Raw genomic sequence first — 25,753 nt, forward strand, 5'->3', positions numbered from 1 at the left:
AGATATCTCAATAAAGCAAGTCACACAGATGTTTGGGTTTCTCCGTGCATATAAAAGTTATGTTTACACTCTACTGTACTTTGTTAATTGTGCAATAGCATTCTGACTAAAAGTCAATGTACATGTCTCAATTCAAAAATAATTTTTTGCCAAAAAATGCTAACAATCATCTGAACCTTCAGTAAGTTGTATCTGTTGTTGGTGGAGGGCCTTGCCTTGATGTTGCTGGCTGCTGACTGATCAGGGCGGTGGTTGCTGAGGGTTGGCTGGAATGGCTGTAGCAATTTCTTAAAATAAGACAACAATGAAGTTTGCCACTTCGATTGACTCTTCCTTTCACAAAAGATTTCTCTGTACCACGCAATGCTGTTTGATAGCATTTTATCCACAAAACTTCTTTCAGAATTGGAGTCGATCCTCTCAAACCGTGATGCTGTTTTGTCAACTAAGTTTATGTCATGTTCTAAATCCTTTGTTGTCATTTCAACAATGTTCAAAGCATCTTCGCCAGGAGTAGATTTCAGCTCAAGAAACTACTTTCTTTGCTCATCTATAAGAGGCAACTCCTCATCTGTTCAAGTCTGATCATGAGATTGGGGCGATTCAGTCACATCTTCAGCCTCCACTTCTAACTCTAGTTCTGTTGCTGTTTCCACCACATCTGCAGTGACTTCCTCCACTGAAGTCTTCAATCCCTTAAAGTCATCCGTGAGGGTTGGAATCAGCTTCTTCCAAACTCCTGTTAATGTTGTTTTTTTGACCTCCTCCCGTGAATCATGAGTGTCCTTCATGGCATCTAGAATGGTGAATCCTTTCCAGAAGGTTTTCAATTTACTTTTCCCAGATCCATCAGATGAATCACTGTCCATGGCAGCTATAGTCTTATAAAGTATATTTCTTAAATAGTAAGACCTGAAAGTCGAAATTACTCCTTGACCCATGGGCTGCAGAATGGATGCTGTGTGAGCAGGCACAAAAAGAACGTTAATCTCCTTGTACATCTCCATCAGAGCTCTTGGGTGACCAGGTGCATTATCAATGAGCAGTAATATTTTGAAAGGAATCTTTTCTTCTGAGTAGCAGGTCTCAACATGTGGCTTAGAATATTCAGTAAACTATCTTGTAAACAGATGTGCTGTCATCCAGGCTTTGTTTTTCTATTTCTAGAGCACAGGCAGCATAGATTTAGATTTAGCCTAATTCTTAAGGGCCCTAGGATTTTCAGAATGGTAAATGAGCACTGGCTTCAACTTCAGGTCATCAGCTGCATTAGCCCCACACAAGAGTGTCAGCCTGTCCTTTGAAGCTTTGAAGCCAGGTATTGGCTTCTCCTCTTTAGCTGTGAAAGTCCCAGATGGCATCTTTTCCAGCAGAAGGCTGTTTGGCCTACATTGAAAATCTGTTGTTTAGTGTAGCCACCTTCATCAGTGATCTTAGTTAGATCTTCTGGATAACTTGCTGCAGCTCCTCCATCAGCACTTGCTGCTTCACCGTGAACTTTCAGGTTATGGAAACAGCTTATTTACTTATTTATGTCGTGAACCAACCTCTGCTAACTTTCAACTTTCCTTCTGCAGCTTCCTCACCCCTCTCAGCCTTCACAGAATTGAAGAGAGTTAGGACCTTGCTCTGGATTAGGCTTCAGCTTAAGGGAATGTTGTGACTGGTTTGATCTTCTGTCCAGGCCACTCAAACTTTCTCCGTATCAGCAATAAGGCTGTTTTGCTTTCTTATCATTCATAGGTCCACTGGAGCAGCACTTTTAATTTCCTTCAAGAACTTTTCCTTTGCATTCACAACTTAGCTAACTGTTTGGCACAAGAGGCCTAGCTTTGGGCCTATCTCAGCTTTCAACATGCTTAGTGACTAAGCTTAATCATTTCTACCTCTGGATTTAAAGTGAGAGATGTGCAACTCTTCCTTTCACTTTCACACTTAATGACAATTTTTGTGTCATTGATTGGCCTCATTTCAATACTGTTGTATCTCAGGGAATAGGGAGGCCCGAGGAGGGAGAGAGAGACTGGGGAACGGCTGGTGGGTGGGTCAGTGAGAACACATACATTTGTCAGTTAAGTTTGCCACCTTATGTGAGTGTGGTTCATGGCGCCCCCAAACAATTACAATAGTAACGTCAAAGATCACTGATTACAGATCACCATAATGGATATCATAGTAATAATGATAAAGTGTGAATGTTGCTAGAATAACCAAAACATGACACAGAGACACGAAGTGAGCACATGCTATTGGGAAAATGGTGCTGATAGACTCGCTCAACACAGAGTTGCCACAAATTTGTAAAAAACTTGAATTTGTAAAAAAATGCAATATCTGCAAAGTGCAACAAAGTGAAGTGCAATAAAATGAGGTGTGCCTGCATACCCTATATGGGGTATCTTCCTACTCACTTGCTGATCTGGGAGTCTCATTCATGTATTTCTTTTTCTTTCTTTCTTTTTTTTTTCTTTGAGACAGGGTCTTGCTTTGTTGCCCAGGCTGGAGCACAGTGACATCATCATAGCTCACTGCAGCCTCAAACTCATGGGCTCAAGTGATCCTCCCAACTCAGCCTCCAGAGTAGCTGGGACTACAGGCATGTGCCACCACACCAGGCTAATTTTGTTTTTATTCTTTATAAAGTCAGGGTCTCACTATGTTGCCCAGCCCAGTCTTGAACTCCTGGGCTCAAGCAGTCCTCCCTCCTCAGCCTCCCAAAGTGCTGGGATTACAGATGTGAACCACTGCACCCAGCCTTATTCATGTATTTCTTATTCCAATCTGTGGCTTACTCAAAAGAAAGTTTGAGACATAAAGGGCAGACCTACAATAGAATCTTTGAAATTAAAGAAGGAAAAATAAGAATAGTATAATGAAGAAGAGAAATAGCTCCACACTAAACCCAAGTAAAGGATTAGCTCCGAATTGAGCACTAAATTTAGCTGAGTTCCCTGGCAGTAAGAGCAAGGGAGGAAATGTGAAGGGTTGCAGAGTCATCATTTACTAATAGACAGATGTAGTAGGAGACACCTGCTTGTTCTAAGTCCTGAACACGAGGAATTTCCCAATTAGGATACTGGTATTTCTCCAAGATGCTAATGGGAGAGGTGAGAGGAGACCCCTGCCATTTCCCCTGCTTACTGTCTGTGGCCTCTCAGGCCACAGGGACGGGCGGGATGTTGGCTCTGATTGGGCCTTCTGGGGCCCCATACTCCGCCTTCTTGGCCTGTGGGACTGTAGAAAGCAGTCTGGGACAGCACGGGCCCACACCTCTCCAGCCCCTGAGCCCTCTGTACCCGGAAGCAAGGCCTGCTCAAGACACCCAACACTGTTGTCATCCTTCACCTAGTGGCCAGAGTTAGGCCGGGAAGTTGGCAGCTCTGGCTGCGTGACCTTGGGTGTCCTTGCCCTCCTGAGCCTCAGTTCTTCTCGGCCCCAGGGCAGGGGCTCAGGTGGGAAACCCCGTGAGCGGGGAACGTGGAATCACCCTCCCCTGAGGACTATGTCCCTCACTGACTGGAAGCCTCAGGACGGGGTCTGGGACACAGCCTGGCCTTGTCCACAGGAAACAGGTTGTGTGGGCCCTGCCATTGGCTCTCATGAAGCTGTCATTTGCTCCTGGTCTCTCAGCAGGCAAGTGGTAGCAGGAGCAGAGACAACTAGGGGGGAAACCTAACATCGCACACATCTCTCCCTTTAGCTGTCGCTGTGCTCCTCGCTGCCCTCCCCACCCCCTCCCCCTGGGACTTTGGGAAAAACAAAAACCAAAATGCTGCGTTTGGGTTTCTGTGGAGGGACGCAAGCCTTGGCCCGAACCCTAGAATAGCAGGGTGCAAAGGAGCCGGCGCCTTGGGGCTTCTCCCTGCCCCTGAATTCTGCCCTGGATCCAGGGAAGCCCTCGCCACTGGACCTGTCCCCCTCAATGTCGTCTTACTTCCTGGAGTGTGTTCTAATTTGTCCCTATTTTAAGAAGGATGGACTGAGTCTCCAAGAGGTGACTAGCCTGTAGTCATACAGCTGGTGGCAGAGCTGGGATTTGAACTCAGGTCTCTGCAGCCAAGCCTAAGACTCTCTTCCTTCCACCAAGCTGTCTGCTTCCCAGCACCTAACGTGGTTCATTATACATCAGAACTGCCTGGAACTGGGGTCTCATCTGGCCTCATGGACCCCAAACGTCAGGACGGGCTGACACCATCGGAGCCACATGGAGCACAAATGGAAGAATTTCTGTTCCTGCCCTTAACTACTGAACCCATCCCCGTCTTCAGGGACTCTGCGTTTGTGTCTCCACTCAGTCACTGTCCCCGCACCCTCCGCTCCCTCCCTCCCCATCACACCCTGCCCACTCCAGCCTCCTTGTTCCCCACCAGACTCCTCGGGGGGAGAGGTCTGGGTTTGGCCCCCAGCAAGTTTTCCTTGTGGCTAAAGTCTTCCTGTGGCTCCTCCTGGGACCCCATTCCACTGGATCTCTCTGCGGCTGCCCCCCAGAGAACACCCTTCCCAGGACCAGGGCGACCCTGCCGGCAGGCTGGGTTCGTGTGCTCCTCGGCCAGGCTGGTCAGGGCCAGCCTCAGCCTCACTCACACCACACGGGGTGCGCTTGGGGACGGGGTGGCTCTCTGAGTGACAGTGGTTTTTGTGCCTCAGACTCCCAGGTGCCTCATAGCTCAGCAATTTCCATTCCATGACTGTAAAATTCTGGGCTTTTCTACACTGGAGACGCTCTGATCCTAAGTGCTCGGTTGTGATGGGGGGGACCAGGCCCAGCCAGGGTCAGAGGCGGGACGCTTGGTGTGGGGACTGAGAGATGTGTTCGAATACTGCCTTCTTACTCGCTGAGTGTGACTTCATTTCATCACCGCCACCACCAGGGGGGTGGGCAGTGAAGGCTCAGAAAGGGGCAGTGACTCGTCCATGGTCACCCCGTTGAGCCAAGCCTGAAAATCAGGTGGGTGTGACTTCAAGGTCCTGCCATCTGTGCTCCAGCTGCTGCCTCAGACTTGGGCAGCGTTGAGCTGGGATCCCGAAGGCAGGCGGGCCCTGGGGATCAGAGGGCCTGGAGTGGGGCGTCCTGCTTAGGCAAAGGCTCCATGATGAGAACCCCACGCAGGGGCCCAGTGCTGATGTTTCAGGAGAACGCGGTTCCCCTCTCTGGTCATCCTGAGGGCTCTGCGACTGTGGACAGGTCCCTTCCCTCCCCGTGCCTCCCCTTCTCCATTCCAACCCAAGGGGCAGCTTTTGCACCCAGATCCTCTAGGGGCCTCCTGTCTCGTCGTGGTGGTCTGGGTTTCTAACGACTATGTTTCCACAAGTTCAAGGTACCATCAACTTATGACACGTGGGGATACAGGCAGAAATACTATTTTAAGAATGTGTGCATTCATTTTATGATATGTTTCAATTTTCAAAATGTGAAAAAATGTGCATCTTGGAATGAAAGCACCACGGGAACCTCTGCCACCTCAGGATTCGCTAGACCAGCTGTTGGGGTGGCCCTTTCTGGTACGACCTAGATGCAGGTCATGAGAATGAGTTCACCAAGAGGGCAGTGTCTCTGTCCGGGTGTCTGAGCTCCCTGCGGCCTGGGCGCTGCCGTTTCTGGCCCTGCTTCTCCCTCTCCCAGACTGGATCCGGGACTGAGAGTGTCAGTGCGGAGGGCCGAGGGGATTCCGAGCTGGGTCAACCCTGCCTCCCTGCGGCCTCCACCTGGACCCGCTCAGACTCCCACCCTGTCTATCCTCTTTCTCCCAGTCGGGGACAGTCCCAGGGGAAGGGGCACACTCCTGAACTCGTGTGTGAGTGACCATCTCTGGCATGGAAAAGGGACAGGTCCCTGAGCTGGGCCTCGACTCAGAGAACACATGGTCAGAGTGCCTAGCCAGACCCTGATTGCTCTAGAAGATGCGCCCGACACACACTTCAAGCATGTCTCCCTACATGTGCACACACGCACCACACCCCATACATAGTCCCACACACATACTCCATACATATCTCCATACACACACACACCCCATATATGTCCCCCCAACACACCCCATGCATGTCCATGCACACGCTGCTCCCACCCTCCTGAATCACTTACACCACGCATAGCGACCACTGACACAGGCCTAGAGTCAGGTCACATACACAGGTGACACACCTACTCCGCACTTACACGCTGCCTGTCCCCCAGCACTCTCCCCACACAGACTTCCCCAAACAGGCTCCCACATGGGCCTGTTCTTGGCGCACACGCACACACGCTCCACTCACACCCACCACGGAGCACCTTGGGGAGCTCCTCCCGCCCACCGCTCCCGGAGCCGGGAGCAGCAGCTGGCACCCAGACACAGTGCTCAGGGGACAGTGCTCGGGCTCGATGGTGGAGGCATTTATTGCTACAACAAAGAAGGGACTGGACCCCAAAGACCCTCCCTTTCCCCTCCAACCTCCCCCACAGCCCTCAGCCAGCGCAGCGCACCGTGGGTGTGCCCAGACCAAGGAAGTCCAGACGAGTCTAATTCAGTTTCCAAACCCAACTCAACTGACAATTTATTTAGGACAATTGGCCATCCCGCCTGCTCTGCATCACTGACTCCGCATGGATTAACTCAAATGCTGCACACCCCCGCTGGGCAGATTTAATTAGGCGGAAAAACTGACCTGAAGCCTCTGGGGGCCTGGGGCCTGGACTCGGGCCAGGGCTCCCCTGCTTAGCCGTGGTGCGCCCCACGGCCTCAGAATCCTCAGAAGGGACCGAGTCCAACCCTCACTGTACTGATGATGAAAGTGAGACCCAGAGAGGGGAAGTCACTCGCCAAGGTCACACAGCGAGTGAGCGGCCAGACCAGTGTCGGTCCCTGCACCACATTACAACTCTCGCCTTGTTCCTGAAACGCCAGACTGCGAGAATACAGATCCCCACGGCGAACCCCTGAATGGCTCCGAAAGGCAAGCACAATTTTCTAAAGATGACTGTGGCATAAATAATTCATAAAGGAAAGTCATAGCACATATTGGTCATTTTAATAGATAGTAAATTGCCTTTCTGATTTATGGTTTCAGGGGTGGGGTTTTGACAAAAATAACTCGGTGATTTATAAAACATCTTCTTAAGTCAACAGATCGTTAGTAGGTTTGTCTGACTTTACAGCCAACAGCCTCACCACCCTGGTTACCATAGAAATGGGATGCCTTGCTCTGTTGCCATGGCTACCACTTTCTAGAACACAATTGGTGGGTCTCTCACAGTTTGTGATTTGGTTCTGGAAAAAAAAAAAAAGGCCAGAAACTACCAGCTTGGATTTATGCCGCATTGTCAGGCAATCTCGCTTGCGCTGTCTTGAGACTCTACAGGGTGGCCACTGAGGGGGCCAGGCTGGGTGACAGTTGCCCCCGAGCTGCCTAGCGGGGGGCCTAGCAGACTCCCTTCGCGGCCCCAGTCAGACAGCAGCCCAGGAGCAAGTGGCTGGCCTGGATCCTGGGTGTGGTGGGGATTGGGGTGGGGTGGAGAAAGGAGATGAGGTCTGGCAGGTGACACGAAATCAGGAAGCCCGTGGATGATGGGCAGGGCCTGGGGAGGGGAAGCCCTGGAGCTGGCACCTCCCACACAGGCAGGCTGAGGGTATCAGGGAAGGCTGAGGAGACAGAGGCAAGGCGGGCTGGAGCTGCCTGTCCTGTGAGAGAGGGACAGACACTATCAGTTACCACCCAGGGGGTGGGCAGGGGGCGGGCAGGGAGCTGTCTATGCAAAGCAGAGGCCAATGGGCAGCAGTGCCTGGGGTGTGAGGTTGCTGCTGCAGCATTAGCCGAGTGTGCATGCACAGGTTGTGTGTGTGTGTGCATGCGTGCCTTGCAGTACAGCACTTGAGTGTTTCCGGTTGGTGTGCGGCGGTATGTCTCAGCTCTACATGGGCTCCTTGTGTTCTCTGTGTGTGGTCGGAACAATGTGCTGTAGTTGGTGTGCCCATGTGCACAGCGTCTGTGCTTAGGTAATAGGTGAGGTGTGTACTCTGGGTTGTAGTGTGTGTCTGTGGTCTCTGGGTGACTGTTCCATGTCTCTGGGTGACTGGGGCCTGGGAAGCAGATAGCCTGCACCTCATGTGGGGTGCAGCCCCCTGCCTTTGCCTGCGTCCCCTATAGCCCTGGGGGTGACAGCTCAGGGTTGCTGCAGAGGCTGCTCTGAGGCTGGCTTCTCTGAGGTTCCCTCCCTGCCAGGGATCTTCTGACCCCCATTCCTTCACCCCCAACTCTGGCTGAGCTCCCTGAATAAGTTGAGGTCTTCTCTCCCAGTCAGCAAGGAAGCAGGCCAGGTGGGGGTGCAGGCTAGACCACCCAAGGCTGCTGTTGGCATTGATTCCCTGCACAAAGTGGGGCAGTGCCCCCACCCAAGGGGCTGCTCTTGCCCCAGGTACTAGCGGATTCTGAGCAATGAGGATTCAGGCGTGGCTGTGCTCCAGCTTCGATCCAGGCCCCCTGCTCCTCCATCACTGGGGACGCGAATAGCCTGCCCTTGGGGAGTCTGGGCTGTACATGCCAAGCTCCTACATGGAACCATCCAGACATAATCAGGGGCCAGCTATCCAGTGGGCGGGGCTGTGGTTTTAGCCCCAAGAGCTCTGGCAACTCTGGTGGTGGAAAAAACTTGGTTTTTGGAGCTCAGCAAACTTGGGTCCAAGTCTCAGACTCTTCACTAGCTTTAACCTTGGCTTAGTCCCTGAACCTCTCTGTATAAGGGTTTCTTTCTTGATGCGATGGGGATATGACCGCCTGTCTTGTCAGGTTGGTATGAGGATTAAAGGCACATAGTAGGTCCTCAAGCTTTGGTGGCCTCTTCCTCTCCCCTTCCTGTGCTCAGCTAGACCCTGCAGATGGGCAGGAGGAGCTGGGGGCTTGGCTGCTCTTGCTGTGGCTGTGCCCTGTGGCTGACTTCTCCCTGGTCTCCAGGCTTAGGAGAATGTTGGGGTCTGAGCAAGTGGTGGGACCTTCCTCCATACCTGCCAAGGGTCCACTTGGACCTGGATGTTGCTGGGAAGGAAGGTGCCCAGGGGGTGTGGGTAGGGCAGGAGGCCCAGCCCCCACCTCTCCTGGCTCTCCCTGGGGGAGAAGTCCTCCTGTCTGGGCCTGGGCCTGGCTTCTGCTGCCGGCCCTCCAGTCCTCACTCCTTGGGCACTGGGGCCCAGAGAGGAGAGACTCTAGACAGTCTGTTCATTGATCAGGATTTTTCTACCCCAATCTGTTAAGGCCTGACCTCTTTCTGGGCCTCAGTTTCCCCCTCAGGATCTATACTGTGAGAGGGACATTTGAGATGGGAGCTCTGAGGGCCTGTGGGGGCACCTGGGAGTTGAAAGCTCCTGGGACATCAGTGCTCTGTCTGGGCTGTTCCCGTGAGCCTCCCAGAGCACTGAAGAACCAGAGTTGGAGAGAGATTTGCTGCCTCCCTGGGGGAGTTTAGACTCCTTGGGAATTCCCTTCATTGCTCCCTCCTAAGAGCCACAGCTGTGAAGGGAAGCCTCACCCCAGGGGAAGGGCTACTTAGCAGGGCCCTGAAGAATGAGCAGGATTTTTCCAGACAGAGATCGGCATGGACACGCTGGTGGATGGCACAGCAGGTGCAGGCACAGAGCCGGGGAGACGCTCTGAGGTCAGAAATGGCAGAGAGGTGCATGTGGCAAGGGTGTTGGGTGCGTGCAGGGAGAGGACCCTGGGAAGTTCATTGAGCCAGGGCGTGGAGAGCCTCACGTGCCAGGCTGAGGAATCTTGGCCTTTCTCTGTGGGGAGCATGGGCAGAGGTGGGACTCCAGTGGGCAGCTCCCTCTGGAAGCTGCCTAGAGGGTGGGCTGGTGGCCCAGGCTGAAGCTAAAATCTGCTTTGATGGCAGTGACCCTATTGAGAGAGAGTCACATATGAGCAGGGGGCGCAGTGGAGGTGGGTGTGGGAGGGTCGGGAGGAAGGAGAATGTCTTGGCGGATGGGTCAGGGAGGAGGGGGCTGCTTCCTGCCTCCCACCATTGGCCAGGATTGGAGCCCAGGCTGGCAGTGGGCCCTGCCTCTTGGCACCCCTCGGACACCCTCAGTGTGCCTGTTCCTCCTCTCACATGAAGGCCGGGGCAGGGGTGTGGCAGGGGGGCCAGACCTGCTCTTAGGGAGTCTGGGCTGTGAATGCCAAGCGCCAAGATAGGGCCCTCCAGAGAGAATCTGGGGCCAAACCAGGTTGTGTTTTTTAGCTCCAAGAGCTTTGGTGACAGCCGATGGAAAGAGCTCCAACTTGCGTCCGAGGTAGTGGCACCTTCTAGTTGCTTCCATTTTGCTTTTGTGGTCTGCCACTAAGGGCCACAGCTGTGACCCAGGTCTGACCTTTCTGGACCCTGGAAGAAAAGCTTTCTGGATTTGGAAGACCCGGCTTTAAGCCTCTACCCTGCCTCTCTCAAGTGTGCACCAATCACTCTCACCTTCTCTCAGCCCCTACTTCACGGGGCTGAGGGGCCCATCTTTTCAGTCCACTGCATTGCTCTGGTCTCTGGGGGTGCCCTTCAGCCTGTGCCGGCCAGGGAGCCCCCGAGGCTGGACCGAGGCCCTCTTCAACTCTGTGCCCGGCATAACCTGGTGAGGAAGGGGTGCATGGATGGGTGGGAGGGAGGGGAAGAAGGGAAGAGGGAGGGAAGGCAGGAAAAAAGAAAAGAAGAGGAGGGAAGGGAAGAAGAATGAATGCGTGATGCACGGGAAGAAACATGACTGGACGTGGAAGGAAGGGGGAGAGGACAGAAGGAAGGAAGGGCGAGTGGATGGAAGGGTATATGAATGGAAGTAAGAAACAATGAATGGATGGGAAGGAGGGCGAGAGGAAAGAAGGAAAGATGACGATGGGTGAAGAAAGGAGGGTTAGGTGGCTGGGAGGAAGGCTGCACATGGATCACACCTGATAGTAGCCTAAGGGAAAGTTTTTTGAAAATTGCACAATGCTCTAAAACCAACAGGACTATTAATGTCCTGTATTTCGTAGCTTGGACAGATCTCTCTCTGTTTCTGGGCCTCAGGCTCCTCGTCTGCAGCATGTGGTATCTTGGAGCAGCTCATTTCTAAAGGCGGCTCTTACCCTGTCGCTCTGAAATGCTGATCTGGTCCCTTCTCCTTCCCTTTCCCCTCCCCCAGCCCAGAATGCTGTTTAGAAGGTCCACGTAGTTCTTGGTGCCCAGACCCCTGCTGGTTCAGAGCCAGGCCCTGTGGCCATGGTCAACCCAGACAAGACTGTTCTGGGATTTCCAGGGGACACCCCTACACAGTGGAGGGTAGGCATCAAGAAAACTAAGGTGATTTCTAGGGGCAGCATGGCCTCCTGCTGCTGATATAAGGTGGGACCTAGGCATGCCTCAATTATCTACGAGGGCAGCCCTGGAGAACAAAGGTGTCACCCATTCCAGACTGTAGCCCAGAGGTGTCTTCAGGGAGATAGTGGTGCTTTGACCATGGGTTATGTTGGCCAGGCAGGGAGAAGGGGACCCAGAGAGGAGGGGAGCAGTGGGAACATGCAGGCAAGAGTGGCTGTCTGGGCCCTGGAAGGCAGCTATCTGGCCCAGGTTCTATCTACCCAGGGCATGGCCAAGGAAGGCCACAGTTTGTTAGAGTCCCAGGGGACCTGGCTGGAGACCTTGTCCAGAATTCAGTCTGAGCAGGAGTGTTTGAAACTCTGACAGCTGCTTGATTCTGTTTCCTCTGGTACCCATGTCTGCTGGGGACTAGAAAACCTAGGGGGTCATGAGGTGGGGCCTCCAAACCAAACCAAAGGATCTTGGGAACCTCTCTCTAGAGGGCTCAGGGCCAGAGCAGGTGGTTCTAGATAGGCTGGGCTATCCTGGCCATTTCCTTTTTGCCCATTTTGGGCAAGCCCCAGCCCCCAGCAGCTTCTTCCTCCCTCCCCCTCACACCCCTGCCCTGGGCTGGCAAACTGCCAGGGAGAAGCAGACCCCAAGGCTTGTAGCATCTTTGGAGACCCCTCCTGATGCCCGAACCCTTAAACAGCAGCTCTGACAAATGATCATTTAGCTTCTATTTCAATGCCTCTGAGGACGAGGAGCTCACCATGAAGTTGGTGGTGCGAGTTCTAGAAAGATAGAGGGAGGGGTAAAAAAAAAAGTCAGCTAAGGCCCTGGGGCAGACGTGCATCTTCTGCAGTTCTAGGTAGGACAGAACCTGAACGAGACTGTGAGTGAGGTACGGACCCACGGAAATGGCGGCAAGTAGACCAGACTAGGAAGAAAGAAAGGTGGGAGGTCTGGCCTTTGAGGGACTTGATTCCACTCTAGCTGTGCCCTCTCATTTCTTTGCAAATTTCAGCTGCAGCAAGCTGGGTCGCTTTTATTAGTCAAGGTAGCTAAAAAAGTTTTAACGAATCACCTCTGCATGGCAGTGGCTTAACACAATAGAAGCTTATTTCCCACTCGGATCACAGTTGGATGAGGGTATTTAGTGGATGCCCTTCTTTTCAGGGACCCCGGCTCCTTCCCTCTAGTGGCCCTGCTGGCCCCAGGGCTTCTGAGTTTGGCTGGCATTTGGGGGGAGAAAGAGCATGGAAGAGTAAGTAGTGGGGTTCCAGGGCCAGGCCTGGCAGCAGCACACATCCCTCGTGCCCTGCGGAGGGAAATGTGGGACCTCAGCTTGGGTCATGCCACAGGCGGCTTGCACAGGCGTCCTCCCTGGCCTGGCTCCCTGACTGGACAGAGGCGCCCTAGGCCTCCCCACGCTGGGCAGGCCTCCCCTCTGACACCATGTCTTTCTCCCCACAGTATGTGGCCTTTGCTTCCCTCTTCTTCATCCTGGTCTCTATCACCACCTTCTGCCTGGAGACCCACGAGCGCTTCAACCCCATCGTGAACAAGACGGAGATCGAGAACGTCCGCAATGGCACGCAGGTGCGCTACTACCGGGAAGCGGAGACGGAGGCCTTCCTCACCTACATCGAGGGCGTCTGCGTGGTCTGGTTCACCTTCGAGTTCCTCATGCGCGTCGTCTTCTGCCCCAACAAGGTGGAGTTCATCAAGAACTCGCTCAACATCATTGACTTTGTGGCCATCCTGCCCTTCTACCTGGAGGTGGGCCTGAGCGGCCTGTCCTCCAAGGCCGCCAAGGACGTGCTGGGCTTCCTGCGCGTCGTCCGCTTCGTGCGCATCCTGCGCATCTTCAAGCTGACCCGCCACTTCGTGGGCCTGCGGGTCCTGGGCCACACGCTCCGCGCCAGCACCAACGAGTTCCTGCTCCTCATCATCTTCCTGGCCCTGGGCGTGCTCATCTTTGCCACCATGATCTACTATGCCGAGAGGATAGGGGCACAGCCCAATGACCCCAGCGCTAGTGAGCACACGCACTTTAAGAATATCCCCATCGGCTTCTGGTGGGCCGTGGTCACCATGACGACGCTGGGCTACGGAGACATGTACCCGCAGACGTGGTCCGGCATGCTGGTGGGGGCGCTGTGCGCGCTGGCAGGCGTGCTCACCATCGCCATGCCTGTGCCCGTCATCGTGAACAATTTCGGGATGTATTACTCCTTAGCCATGGCTAAGCAGAAACTACCAAAGAAAAAAAAGAAGCATATTCCGCGGCCACCGCAGCTGGGATCTCCCAATTATTGTAAATCTGTCGTAAACTCTCCACACCACAGTACTCAGAGTGACACATGTCCGCTGGCCCAGGAAGAAATTTTAGAAATTAACAGAGCAGGTAGGAAACCTCTTAGAGGCATGTCGATCTGACCTTTCACCTCCTCTCCCTGTAGCGATGATTCCAGATCCAGTCAGACTGCTTCCTTAGTTCCGTGGGCGACCCGGGACCCCGCACTCAGTCTCGAGGCGTGGAGCCTGGGGGCCCAGGGAGAGGCTGGGCAGCTAAATTCAGAAGGCAAGAGCCTGCTAGAGGAACCTCACTGTGGCCCCGGGGAACGAGGTTGACGCGGCTGGTCTCGTGATGTTCTGAAGAGCCGACATGGCCGCGAGGGTGCTGAGGACTGTCTTAGCAGGAGCCCGGGGGGCTGCTGCCCAGGTGGGCAGGAGTCGAGCGTGAGTCCCTGACTCAGGCTTCTGACCCAGTGCTGGGGCAGGGCGGGGGCGGGTGTGATCGGAAATGCCAGACAGCTTTTGATTTGGTCCTTCCCACGGCTCCCTTGGGGCTGTGAGGACGGCAGAAACGGTGCATAGGATCTGGGCAGGAGGGTCCCTCGCAAAGGCAGGAGCAAGGATTCTCGCCCCCAACAGAGCCTGTCTCCATAGCCGAGTAGAATTCCTGCTCTGATTCCGGCTGCCTAGCTCCAGACCCTCCCTTGGAGACGCCTGTAGCCCTCCGTGACAAGCTTACTTACCCCGCAGCATGCAGAACCAACTCATCTTCTACCACCACTCTAGAGTTTAGCGTTTATCTTTAGGAACCTGTTGGAGTGACTCTAGCTTTCACGTTGTCTGTTTGGGTTGATGGTCGAGTGGGAGTTTCCGGTGACCTTCTGATGGAAGTGGCTGGTGAGCAAAGGACTAGAGGGGGCCACCACCCTGGGCAGCTTAGATGAAAGCGCTACAGACCAGCAACAGCCTCCCACCGAGGGTTCTCCCTCCCCATTTCCGGCGGTAGGGACTGCAGCAGCAATACAGACATCCCAGCCAGTGTACAACCACTTTCCCGTGAATTCACTGGGGTCGGGGAGGGGGGTGGGGGGCCATGAAACAATACTAGTCACCGTGGGATATATTCTAATATTCCATGGCTAGTGGTTCGTTATGGGACTATCTCAGTTTTATGAGAACCTGCACATAGCACATAAAGTTGATCATGGGGCTCTGGTCCGAAGATATAAAAGCCCATAGTCTACCTCTACCCATGGAATACCATCGACTTATTCTGTGGACACAGGGATTTCAAAGGAACAGATGACCCAGAGAAGAGTGACAACACTGAGTAAGGAGGAGTGCCCGGTGAGCGAGAGGTTGGTATGAGAGCTTAGGTAGCATTTAGTCTACAAAGGACATCCCCGTGCCCAGGTCTGGCAGGGGCCTGCAGGTGAGCTCAGCCCTGGGTGAGGAAGTTTCCCCGGGTCTGGGTGGCCTCCCCCAGCAGATGATTGGTTTTTGTCCCTGCTGACACACTCTCTGACCCACCACCCCCTCCTGATCCCGTCTGGCTTCATCCCATAGTTATGCCGGCCAGAGCAATGCCCCCAAGACTGACTCCTCTGGCCGTGGTGGCTTTCCAGCCCCTTAGCCCTGCCCCATACCCTCCCCTTCCTGAGATTCCTGTAGGCACCTGACAGGAACATGGCTAGTGTCCTGGGGTGGGCAGGGGTATCAGAGGCTAAAACAGGGGTCCCCGCCTCTCTGCTTTGGATTAATTAGCTAGTCATTCGACCTCAGGAGCCACTGTCAGGGCAAGAGAAGTTCCTGGGGCTCTGGGGGAGGGTCTGGGCAGGCCTAGCCCCCAGCTTCACTGTGGGCCCAACAGGAAGAGTGGCATCACCTGAGCGGCATCACCATGGCACTGCCTGGCCCTTGCATTGTGTCCTTTCCAACACTGGATCTTTCAGGATTGGTGCCCCAAGCATGGGTCCCCCAGGCCAGCCTGTGAAGGACCCCCAGTGCACTCCAAGCAGGCGAGGATTCCTCTGTACTCCTAGACAATGACAGTATTATCCATATGCCAAGGATACACACACGCGCGCACACACACGGGGTGGCAGACGTGTGTGTTCGGGCACCCACACCAGCTACTCCCAAGGACGCAACCCTCTTCCCATGCCGCAGCAGACCTGGAACCAGGCATGCCTGGGGGGGTCCCTGAGCTCCACAGCCCCGCCCAAACCTAGGCAGCCCTGCTCCTGGGAGCCACCTTGCCCCAGCCCCAGGTTTCAGACCCAGACAACCCTGGCTTGAACACTCTGTGGCTGACAAGGTATTTGAGGCCCTCCCAAGCTTGCCCTCTGGAGCCTGGATGCCCAGATCCTCCTGCTTTCTCCCCCCACCACACTCACTTCCCACCCCCTTCCCAGGCACTCACTTCCCCTGGTGGCATCGGTGCTGCCCTGATGTCCATCCCAGGACCCCTCAGTTCCTCGACCCACTCTCAGCCTCATCCCTCACCAGAACACTCCTCTCTCCACAAGCTGGTGTGTGAGACCCAGACTAGGTCCCACCCTGAGGTGCATGGTCCTTAGGGACATCCTCCCCACCTCTGTGTCCCTGAGTCCTTCCCACTGGCCTTTTCTGCTTGCAGCTGTGCTCCTACTTGCGCAGGAGTTGGGGTGAGTCTGAGAGAAGGAGGGGAGGCCAGAGGCAAGGAGAGCAAATGTGGGGACCCTGCAGGAATTGTGGGAGGTGAGATGCAGCCCCCCAGGACCTCTCCAGCCTCATGCCATCCCCAAGGGCAGTCAAGCAGCCTTGCCAAAACCTGGCATTCTCCGATTCCACTTTTCAAACTGGGTCGGGGCCAAGTGCGGCATGCTGGGCTCCGAGGCACCCCCCAGGCTGGCCCCTGGTGTGCAGCACCTGCCCCTCTCCGCCGTGCTGTGGTCTCTCCTGAAGGCTCAGTCTGTGTGTCTGTCACAGGGATGATCTGGTCTCCTCTGTGTGTGGCTGGCATGGCCTCAGTGTTTGGGGGTCTTGTTCTGGGAGGGTTGTCAAGGGTCCAGTGCTCACCTGGTTGTGAGACCTCACAGGTGGTGACAGGAGGGCACCCGGCAAAGCCAGGGACTGCCTGGGGCTGAGGGCCCAGGGGAAGCTGCACTTCCTCCCGAAAGGGGCTCCCTCCCCCTCTGCAGTCAGACACCCAGACCACCTGCTCCGGACAGCCCAGATGCTTCCTCTGTCCTGCCACGTCCATTCACGTGTGTCTTGTCCATCTCTGCGCCTGTGATGTGGGTCAGTCCTTTGTGGTGCCGTGTCCAGGGCTGCAGGGTCCCACCATAGGTGAGGAGGGGGTGGCAAGGGGGGGAGGGGTGGTGGCCAGGCTCCCTTCCCGCCCACAGCACGGCATGGCACAGCACGGCAAGTAGAGCAACAGTGAGGTTCCAGAGAAGCCCCTGCCTGGGCCCCCAGGAGCTACCACGGCAGTCTCTGGGTCATCTTTAGTGAGGGGGCTCTCCCGGAGCAGCGGGGTCCTAAGTCCCCTGTCCACAGCCCTTCCACCTTCCCCTGCTGGGCTGCAGCAGCTGCCCAGTGAGTGGTGCTAGTCCGTGGGGCAGGGCCGGTGCCGGGCGGGGGGCAGAGCCGACCGGGCTGGGTGTGGGGCTGAGTTTCTGCACGAATCCAGCTGCAGGGTTGGCACTGGCAGAATACGGGGAAAGCGGTGGAGAAATGAGCTGACCCCGAGGGCCAGGCATGGGTGTTCTTTTCCGTGTTGTTCACATTCTCTCTCTTTCTCTCTCTCTCTCCACTAATCATGTTTCTCTCTCTCTCTCCTCGTTTTGTTGCATGAACTTGTGCCGGTTCTCGTGACTGTACTCTGCTCGTGTCTCTCACAGACTGTCCCCATTTAGCCTGGGACGTTTTCTCTGAGACCCCAGCTGGGCACATCCCTCGGGGCTAAACCCAAGGAAATGCCCAGCGACCCCCCTCCCCATCCCGCGTGCACCCCCCTCCCCTGTGCCCGCTGCTGGTGTGAACAGTAAGTACTTGGGCGGTGCCTGGAGACCAGGGCAGAAAAGCCAGCCCTGCGGGCTGAGGGCCGGCCTCGGGTTCTCCTTGCTCCAAAGTTTAAAAAAAAATGACCCTCTCGCGGACGCTCATCTCAGCCCATTTCAAGCCTGGAAACCATCTCTGAGACGCTGCCCATGCTGCCATTTCATCATCGCAGGCCTGTGGGGCTAGTGGGGGCTGGGGGCCCTGGGCCGGGGGAGGCAGGCTGCAGGACAGGGTGGGGGCAGGAGGCGGGCGGACTTGAGGGCCTCACATCGTTGGCTCTTTTCATGGGTTCCCCAGATTTAGATAGCTGGACCCTCCTTGGTTTCTCTCCCTTCCGGCCACCCCTCTGGAGCTGGGGAGGAGAATGGCCCCCCGTTTCTGAGAGCACCCCACACTGCAGATAGACCAACAGCCCAGGGAGGCCAGGCTCATTCACAGAGCGAGACTTGAACACCTCACACATGCAGAGTCCCCCCCTCAAAGGTCAGGCTTGAGAAAAGAAGCAGCCCCCAGGGGTGTCCTGGGGATGCCCCCAGGATGGGAAGGTGCCTGGCCCTCATCCCTCCAGGATTCCCGATGGCTGCTCCTTCTGCCCCACCCTTGTAGGGAAAACCAACTCGAACTTGGGACCCTTTAAAGGTGGTGGGAGCTGGGAGCCCAGGGGGATGGGAGACTTGTGGGTGGGGGCTCAGCACTCAGAAAGGGTCTCAGGAGGCAGTGGGGGGACACGCACCTCTCCCCCATCCCCGGGGCGAGAACTGCAAACTGTGGATGCCTCTGCTGACAGGATGGCCAACAAAGAGCGAGTCCTCGCCCCCCTCCCAGATGGAGACGCCGCCTGGGAGGACCCCTGCTCTCCCCTTGAGAATTTATGCAGCGTAGTGTGGGCCCCACCTTCCGCATCCGCGCCCCTTCCCCTCCACACTAGCTTCCTCCCCGCCCCCAGCACCCTCCTCCCTCTGCCCAGAGTCCCTTGGAAGGAAGATGGGGCCAACTGGAGTGGCAGGCAGGGCAGGTGCGACTGTGAGCACACGTGTGTGCCCGCAGGCACACCCCCACGTGCTAGGCCGCCCCCAGACCCCAGAGAGGCCCCAGCCCCAGACATGTGGTGTCAGAGCGACCTTGGTAACTGGCCTTTCTGGTTCAGAGTAAATTGGGGAGTGAAGCCCCTGGGATTTGTCAAGAAACGCACTGTACGTGAAATGCTTTGCCATCTTGTACGAGAGACTTTTTTTTAAGTTCCAAAATTCTGATGGGATTTTTTTTGCATTTGCTTTACGAATAAACCTGATTGGTCCATTTCTCTTTTGACTGACTGCCTCTTTGTAGTGACATGATGTGTACACGGGCGGTGATCCCACCCACGTGCACGCTGAGTGTGTACACGCGGGGAAGGATCACTTCTGCGTGTAGTTACATGATGTGAACAGGATCACGGGAGAGTGTCACGTCGGGTGGACGTTGTCTCCAGCTTTTTTCCCCTCTTTAATCTTTCAGGGAGCCTCCCCTGACGTGGTCACACCCATGTTGGTTTCCTTCGGCCACAAAAGGGCTTGCGCTCCAGGCTCTCACCTAGATGAAGTGTTTGAGTTGGCTCCACCCCCGGCCAGGAAGATTCTGCTCTGAGGGCAGAGAGTGTGGGGCAGGCTCAGTCTCCAAGAGTGATGGGTGGGGGCAAAGGCCAGTAAGAGCTACCTCTGCCAGCCCCAGAAGCTTTCACTGGCCCTGGCCACACTCTGCACCCCACCAAATGTGCCCCCAAACGTCCTCCCAGGTTCCTTCTCAGGCTACCACAGAGGCCAAGACTGGAATTTTCCCCACCCAGGTCCATCAGCTGCTGTTGTCTTCTACACATTCATTTGCTCTGCTTTGCCGGGGACACTGACCGGAGGGGCCAGAGGAATGGGAGCCCCTCCCAAGTCCATGTCTCGCTGTCACAGCCTCATGCATACATCCCTGCTGTGCCCGTGCAAGCTGACCAGGCCTGCTGGGGGCAGCACAGGGTGGAAGACACTGGCTCAGTATGTACAGGGACCAGAGTAGGCTGAGATCAGCTCGGGTCTGTGGGGGTGCAGCAGATGGAGGTCAGGTCAGGTCAGGTCTGCATGGGCCACAGAGGAGACTGTGTGGCCAGGCCTGGTCTGTACGGGGGATGGGGCATACAGAGTGACCAGAGAGGGTCTGTTTGGGGACAGAGTAGGCTGCATGGCCAGGCCTGGTCTGTACGGGGGACAGGCATACAGAGTGACCAGAGAGGGTCTGTTTGGGAACAGAGGAGACTGTGTGGCCAGGCCTGGTCTGTATGGGGGATGGGGCATACAGAGTGACCAGAGCAGGTCTGTGTGGGGACAGAGGAGACTGTGTGGCCAGGCCTGGTCTGTATGGGGGATGGGGCATACAGAGTGACCAGAGCAGGTCTGTGTGGGGACAGAGTAGGCTGCATGGCCAGGCCTGGTCTGTATGGGAGACAGGCATACAGAGTGACCAGAGCAGGCCCATTTGGGGCAGGGGGAAGGCTAAGTGGTCAGGTGGGGGGGGGGGCAGCATGGGGTCTGAATGAGGATGGAGCCGAGCTGGTCAGGTGGTCTGGCTGGGCGGGGCTGGGAGCAGCCGGGCTCTGGTCAGCCGCAGAGGGGTCAAAAAGGCCTCCTCTCGGGACTGGCGTGTTCCTGCGTGTCTGTCTGTCCTCCCCTGAGCTCTGTGTCTGGCCCTCCCCGTGACCGCATCCACCCCATCCTGTCTCATCGGCCCTACCCCGAGCCCTGGGCTGGCCCCCAGCACCGCACCTGCTGGGCCCATCACCAACTCATCTTTTTGCAAACTTTGAGCAAACCCAGGAGTCCGTCCCTCCCAGCACTGCGGGCAGCCCCAGGCTGCCTGGATGAGCTGAGGTTCCCAGCCGCGTGCCCTCCCCCGTGGCCCGCCCACTTCTCCGTCCTCAGGGATGGGCTGCCCTTTGCCAATGCCCCTCCTCTGGCCTGTCCCCCCACTAAACAGTTTTCAGTGTCTCAATAGCTTCTGCTTATATGTTTGAAGATTCCAAACTGAATGGGGAGGTGGCGAAGGCCGCGCTGGCGAACGAAGACTGCCCCCACATAGACCAGGCCCTCACTCCCGATGAGGGCCTGCCCTTTACGCGCTCGGGCACCCGCGAGAGATACGGACCCTGCTTCCTCTTATCAACCGGGGAGTACGCGTGCCCACCTGGTGGAGGAATGAGAAAGGGTATGTAGAGGAAGCTGGAGCGCTATGCATCGCCGGGCCGCCTCGCGCTCCGCAGAGGGGTGGGCAGGGCGGCGGGCGAGGGGCGCTGAGGGGCAGGCAGGCACACTGAGGGGCAGGGCGGAGGGATCCCCGAGGGTCTGCGTCCCTCTCCCCCCGTGGGAAAGCAGCCTGGCAGAGAGCACCTGGGGCCCCAGCAGCTGGGGGTCGGTAGTGAGCCGGGGGCAGAAGGGGGCTGGGGACAGGCCGGCTGACCGTGGGTCATGACCCCAGGGCGGGCAGCACCCAGGATGCAGGAGGACCCTCGACTCCCCCAGGCTGCTCTGGCAGACGGCCGGTCAGGGCCGGAAGGCGGAGTGATCGCTCCTCTCCCTTGGTTGAGGAGGGCAGTGGAATGGGCCAGGACCCTGTGGGCTTAGCTACCCCAGACCCGTGTTCTGGAAGAGGCCTCCTTTAAAGAGACTCCACAAGCCGGCGGGGGGGAAAGCATGAGGAGAGACGTGGTCTCAGGGCTTGGGGGTAAGGCATGGTCCTTGCGGTCAGAATAGTGCTAGTGGCAGATAGAGAACCGGCCCAGAGAAGGCGGTTAAGCAGGACTCTGCAGCCCCTTCCATCCCCAGTGCCTATTGGCCGCTGCCCTGGGCGTGGTCAGCGCCCCCTTGTGGTTGGTGCGGGCCGGGGGGCCAGTGGTGGCCTCCGCTGGAGGTCTCCTTGCAGTCAGAACTTTAGGCTGACCCCACTGGAGAGAAAGGCTTCTACTATACTAGAGTTTCCCCGTGGGCTGGGGAGAGGGTGGAAGTGGGGGCCCAGAGCACCCTACCTCAAGGCCCCAAGCATTGGCCTGGGCCTGGAAGGCAGAGGAAGCTTTTCTTGGTGCAGCGGACTGGCTGGGCGGCTCGTGCATGTCTTGGAGCACCTCACACGCTCACACAGATGCATGCCGAGCGGGGTGAGCAGGCTGGGTGGAACGAGGAGTTGGGTTTTAGAAGCAACAGTTGTAGCCTGTGGCCATTTGCAGCTGCTCCAGTATTTGAAGGGGTTAAACCATACACAGGAGAAAACAGAATTCAAAATCAAAGGCGAACCCAGAAGAGGAGAGGCAGTCTACAACTGAGACAAGGGACAGTCCTTCTAGTCCCTAACGCTTGGTTGTGTCCACGTGATCTAGGCTGGTCCCTGCTTCTTTGCCCTGCCCAGAGGTCCCTTGGACCCCAGTGCAGTGTGCCACTCCCGCATGGTGCTGCATGGCGGATGGCTGCCAGCCTCGAGGAGGGCCTGATGCTCCCCGTTGCAGCTGGCTTTGGCCCAGGTGGAGGTGCTAGCGTGCCCCAGAGCAGGGGCAGCTCTGAGGAGCAGGGAGAAAGCAGGTGGCTGTGCCCTGCCCAGTAAGGTGTCATGGGCTGCCTGGCTCCTTCATCTTGAATGTTGGATCAATCTTCGTGGCCCAAATGAGTGGAGAGGAGTCTCTTTACTGTGCTGCTAGAAGCCCAGGCATTGTGGGACAGAAGCCCCGGCTCCCTGCAGGGGATAGGGAGCCCATGGCAACCACTGTGCACAGGTGACACCCATTCTCCAGTCCCGCAGAGGTTTAGGTGCCAGAGTCTTTGGGAGGTGCCGAGGGCGAAGCACCCCCTCACATGCACAGGTCCCCGCTCTCATGGAGCCCTGACAGCCGCCGAGGACTTGCTTTTCTCAGACTAATTCCCAGCCATAGGCCATGCAGGTGTTGAGTTGATGTGCAGAGCAGGAGGAGAAGTAGGGGCTCGGCCCGTTCCCCAGGAGGGAGAGAAAGGCGTGCTAGGCTGGCTCACTGCATGGGAAAAGCAAGCCAGCTGGAGAAGAATCTGCCTGCCTCTGCATGCGGCTGTTCTGTCTTTCCTCCTCCTTCCTTAAAACTAAGTACCAAGCGGGACGGGAAAGCCAAGAAGAGAAGCTCAAGTGTTAATTGTATTCTTTACATACAGATCTTTGCAAAGAAAGCCCTGTCATTGCTAAGTATATGCCGACAGAGGCTGTGAGAGTGACTTGACCAGGCGGCTTGGCCGAGGACACTGGTGGCTATTAAGCATCTGGGTGGACCTGCAGCCCCTCCTCACCCTCGGACAGAGTAAATTCACGCCATGCAGGTTTGCCGGACGAGTCCGAGTGGCCCAGGCATTGTACTAGGACGGACGTAGCTTTTTCTACGGCCAAATGGTAACTGACCGTAGAGGATTTCTTTTCCTTCCTTTCATTTTTTAAAATTTTATTTTATTTTGGGGGGGAGGTGGAGGGGCTCCTTAGCATGACTTGCATGAAGTTAAACAGAAAACCCAGCAAACCAAACCCACCACCCCCCTGCAACTGTATGATTACCCTAAACAACAATAACAGAAAGAAAAAGCGAAAGTTCTCTATTTTCTTTCAAAGCTCTTTAATTTTACACACGTCGTTGGAGCCAAACTGTGATGGCGCTCGGTAGCAACCTGTGCATTTCTGGGGGCGGGGGGCGGGGGAGGAGGGGCAGGGGTGGGAATGGATTGCTTCCCTTTTTGTACACAAGATGGAGAGAAAAGGTTCCAAAAAGGGCAGTCGGTCAGTCATCGGTCATATTGACCTCACCTCCATAGCTCATCTCTCACTCGGAAAACTGGGACTTTGCTCCAAATAGAATTGTGGAAACTCGCACTGCTGCCTTCTTCCCTCTCTGTTTGGCATGCTTGTGACCCGGCGGACGTCTCCCCACGACCCCTGACAGCGGCTAGTCTAGGTTGATTCTCTCATCTTACCGGTGTGTAGATCCAGTGTGACCAACTTTCATAACAAATTGTTCATAGTAGATACTAAACACCGTATGGATTTTCCAAATGTTACTTTAAAACCAGGATAAAGATCAGGACCATGGGAGGAACACTCTCCTCCACCTTTACCAAGGCACAACCTGGCATTGTATGCAATTTAGTACTTCAGACTAAAAAACTGCATGCCCAATGTTATGCAAAGCGATTCTAGCATGAAATAAATTTTGTATCATGGTTTCTGTATAGTCTAAAGCAGATTTGTTTTCCTGAAGCAATCGGAGGTTTGCAGAGACACACTTCTGCATCTCGAATAAATATAGTATTTTCCCAACAGAAACAGAGGACAGTAGCTTGGCTTTGGTCTGATTCTAAAATTAGTGGGGTAGGGGGGAAGGATGATATTTTTGAAAAACACATGCTTGAGTTGAAAAAAAAATGCAACATCTCGGGCTTTCACTGCAGCTCACAACATTTCCTGGAAAGAGAGCAATGATGCTTTAGCTAAACAACTTCCCTCCCTGGGCCCTGGCCCCCAATAATAAAAAGCTGACTTTTGAGATGAAGCACGGATTTGGGTTTTTATTGCCTTCAGGCAGTGTCGTGATTCTGTTCTGGGCCTCTGGTCCCTTGTGGCTGGGCTGGGGTAAGCCTGGGCCCTGGCTACTCTGGTCTTGAGGAGCCACCTTAAGGTGCTTGCTATGCTCTTGCTGGGGTAAGTCAGGCCCCAAGGAAGAAGTTGCCCTCTGCAGGCTGGCTGGGCAGGGCAGCCCCTTGGGCTGCAGATCCTGTTGGGTCGGGGGAGGGAGGCAGCTTTCAGAAGGCACAGGGCATCCAAGGACCCGACATAAGACCAGCACATCCTCTAGGGGGTTCACCTGACATGGAAACTTCTCTGTGAGTCATGCCATATTGATGAGTCCTTGGATCTGGCCATGTCAGAGCTCCCAGTCCCCTGTGCAGGGTCACCTCCCTCCTAGGGCCATTCTTGAATTTGCTGGTGCCAGGGGTCAGGGTCTGACTGTCAGATCTGGGTGCTCTACCCAGCTGTACCCTTGCTGGGCCCAGTCTCATGGACCACCTCATCAAATACCCCCTCTCAGCCTGGAGGCGTCTTGGAAGGGGTAGAGCCCTCTCCTGCAGATCTTGACTGGCTTGGGTTGTTCACATGGTTTTGGTGGTAGAGTGGAATACTGGGGTTCCAATTCTTTTCGTATCCATTAGAAACTCCAGGCATATTCAAGTGGAAAGAGTCCCTAGTGGTCATGACAGCCAACCTCTGAACATTTTACAAATGAGGAAATAAGGTCCAGAGAGGGGAGTGATCTGCCCAGGGCCACAAGTAAGTGGGTGCAAATCTCCCCCAATTTCAGTTCCCTTGACACTTCCCAGCATGGCCCAAGTCAATGATCAGATGGTGGGGGGAGACTTAAGGTGAGTGTCAAATTCTCGTGGAACAGTTTCTCATCTCCTCCAAGCCTTTGCCTTGACTTCCTGGCTTCCTGAGCAGTTCAGGAACCCAGGGGTGGGGTCAGTGGAGCGGTGAGTACGATAAGCCCTCTGCCCAAGCCCAGGGTCTCCTCCAGGGCTGTCACAACCACTCAGAAGTGTCAGGATGTGCAAGCCAAGCAGGGAGGGTAATGTTCACTCTACATAGTGCTGCACCAGCAAGGAAGTGCCTTTGGTCAACTCAAAGAGGGACTCAGCACAAAGCCATCTGGAATATGACTTTCAGGGACACAGCCGCTAAGGGGCAAAGGGATTTAACATACATTGAGCATCTACTACATGCAGGCAGCTTACAAACGTTGTCTGATCATAGCTCACAATAATTCAATAGCCCCATTCAGAGGCAAGAGAACAAGTGCAGAGAGGTAAAGTAATGGCCCAAAGCCAATGAATGAAGCCAGATTTTAACCCAGGTGGTCTGACTCCAGAGCTCAGGTGGAGCTGTCTCAAGCTACTTGAGGCCTTCGTGGGGCTGGCCCTCATGGGTGGAATTGATAGGAACACTAGAGTCGCTGGTCCTAAGTCTCTGGACCCTCAGGACCTGACCTCCTGCCCTCCTTCATGAAGTGCCATGAGTATGACGCAAAGGGTCATTTCACATCCTGCCCCA

The 25,753-nt window shown here is 55.4% G+C and overlaps 1 protein-coding gene across 1 annotated transcript in view; it reads left to right on the plus strand.

Annotated features, from left to right (window-relative positions):
- The window catches only part of KCNC1 (potassium voltage-gated channel subfamily C member 1), a 43,823-nt gene extending 20,937 nt beyond the window's left edge, over positions 1–22,886 (plus strand). The window contains exons 2-4 of the mRNA XM_069469666.1: positions 12,767–13,700; positions 20,672–20,860; positions 22,822–22,886. Of these exons, the coding sequence (XP_069325767.1) occupies positions 12,767–13,700; positions 20,672–20,860; positions 22,822–22,886 (1,188 nt within the window). The remainder of the gene's footprint in view (positions 1–12,766; positions 13,701–20,671; positions 20,861–22,821) is intronic.
- Positions 22,887–25,753: the final 2,867 nt, after the last annotated feature.

The sequence above is a fragment of the Eulemur rufifrons genome, chromosome 6 (genome assembly GCF_041146395.1).
Source record: "Eulemur rufifrons isolate Redbay chromosome 6, OSU_ERuf_1, whole genome shotgun sequence".
Taxonomy (NCBI): Eukaryota; Metazoa; Chordata; class Mammalia; order Primates; family Lemuridae; genus Eulemur; species Eulemur rufifrons.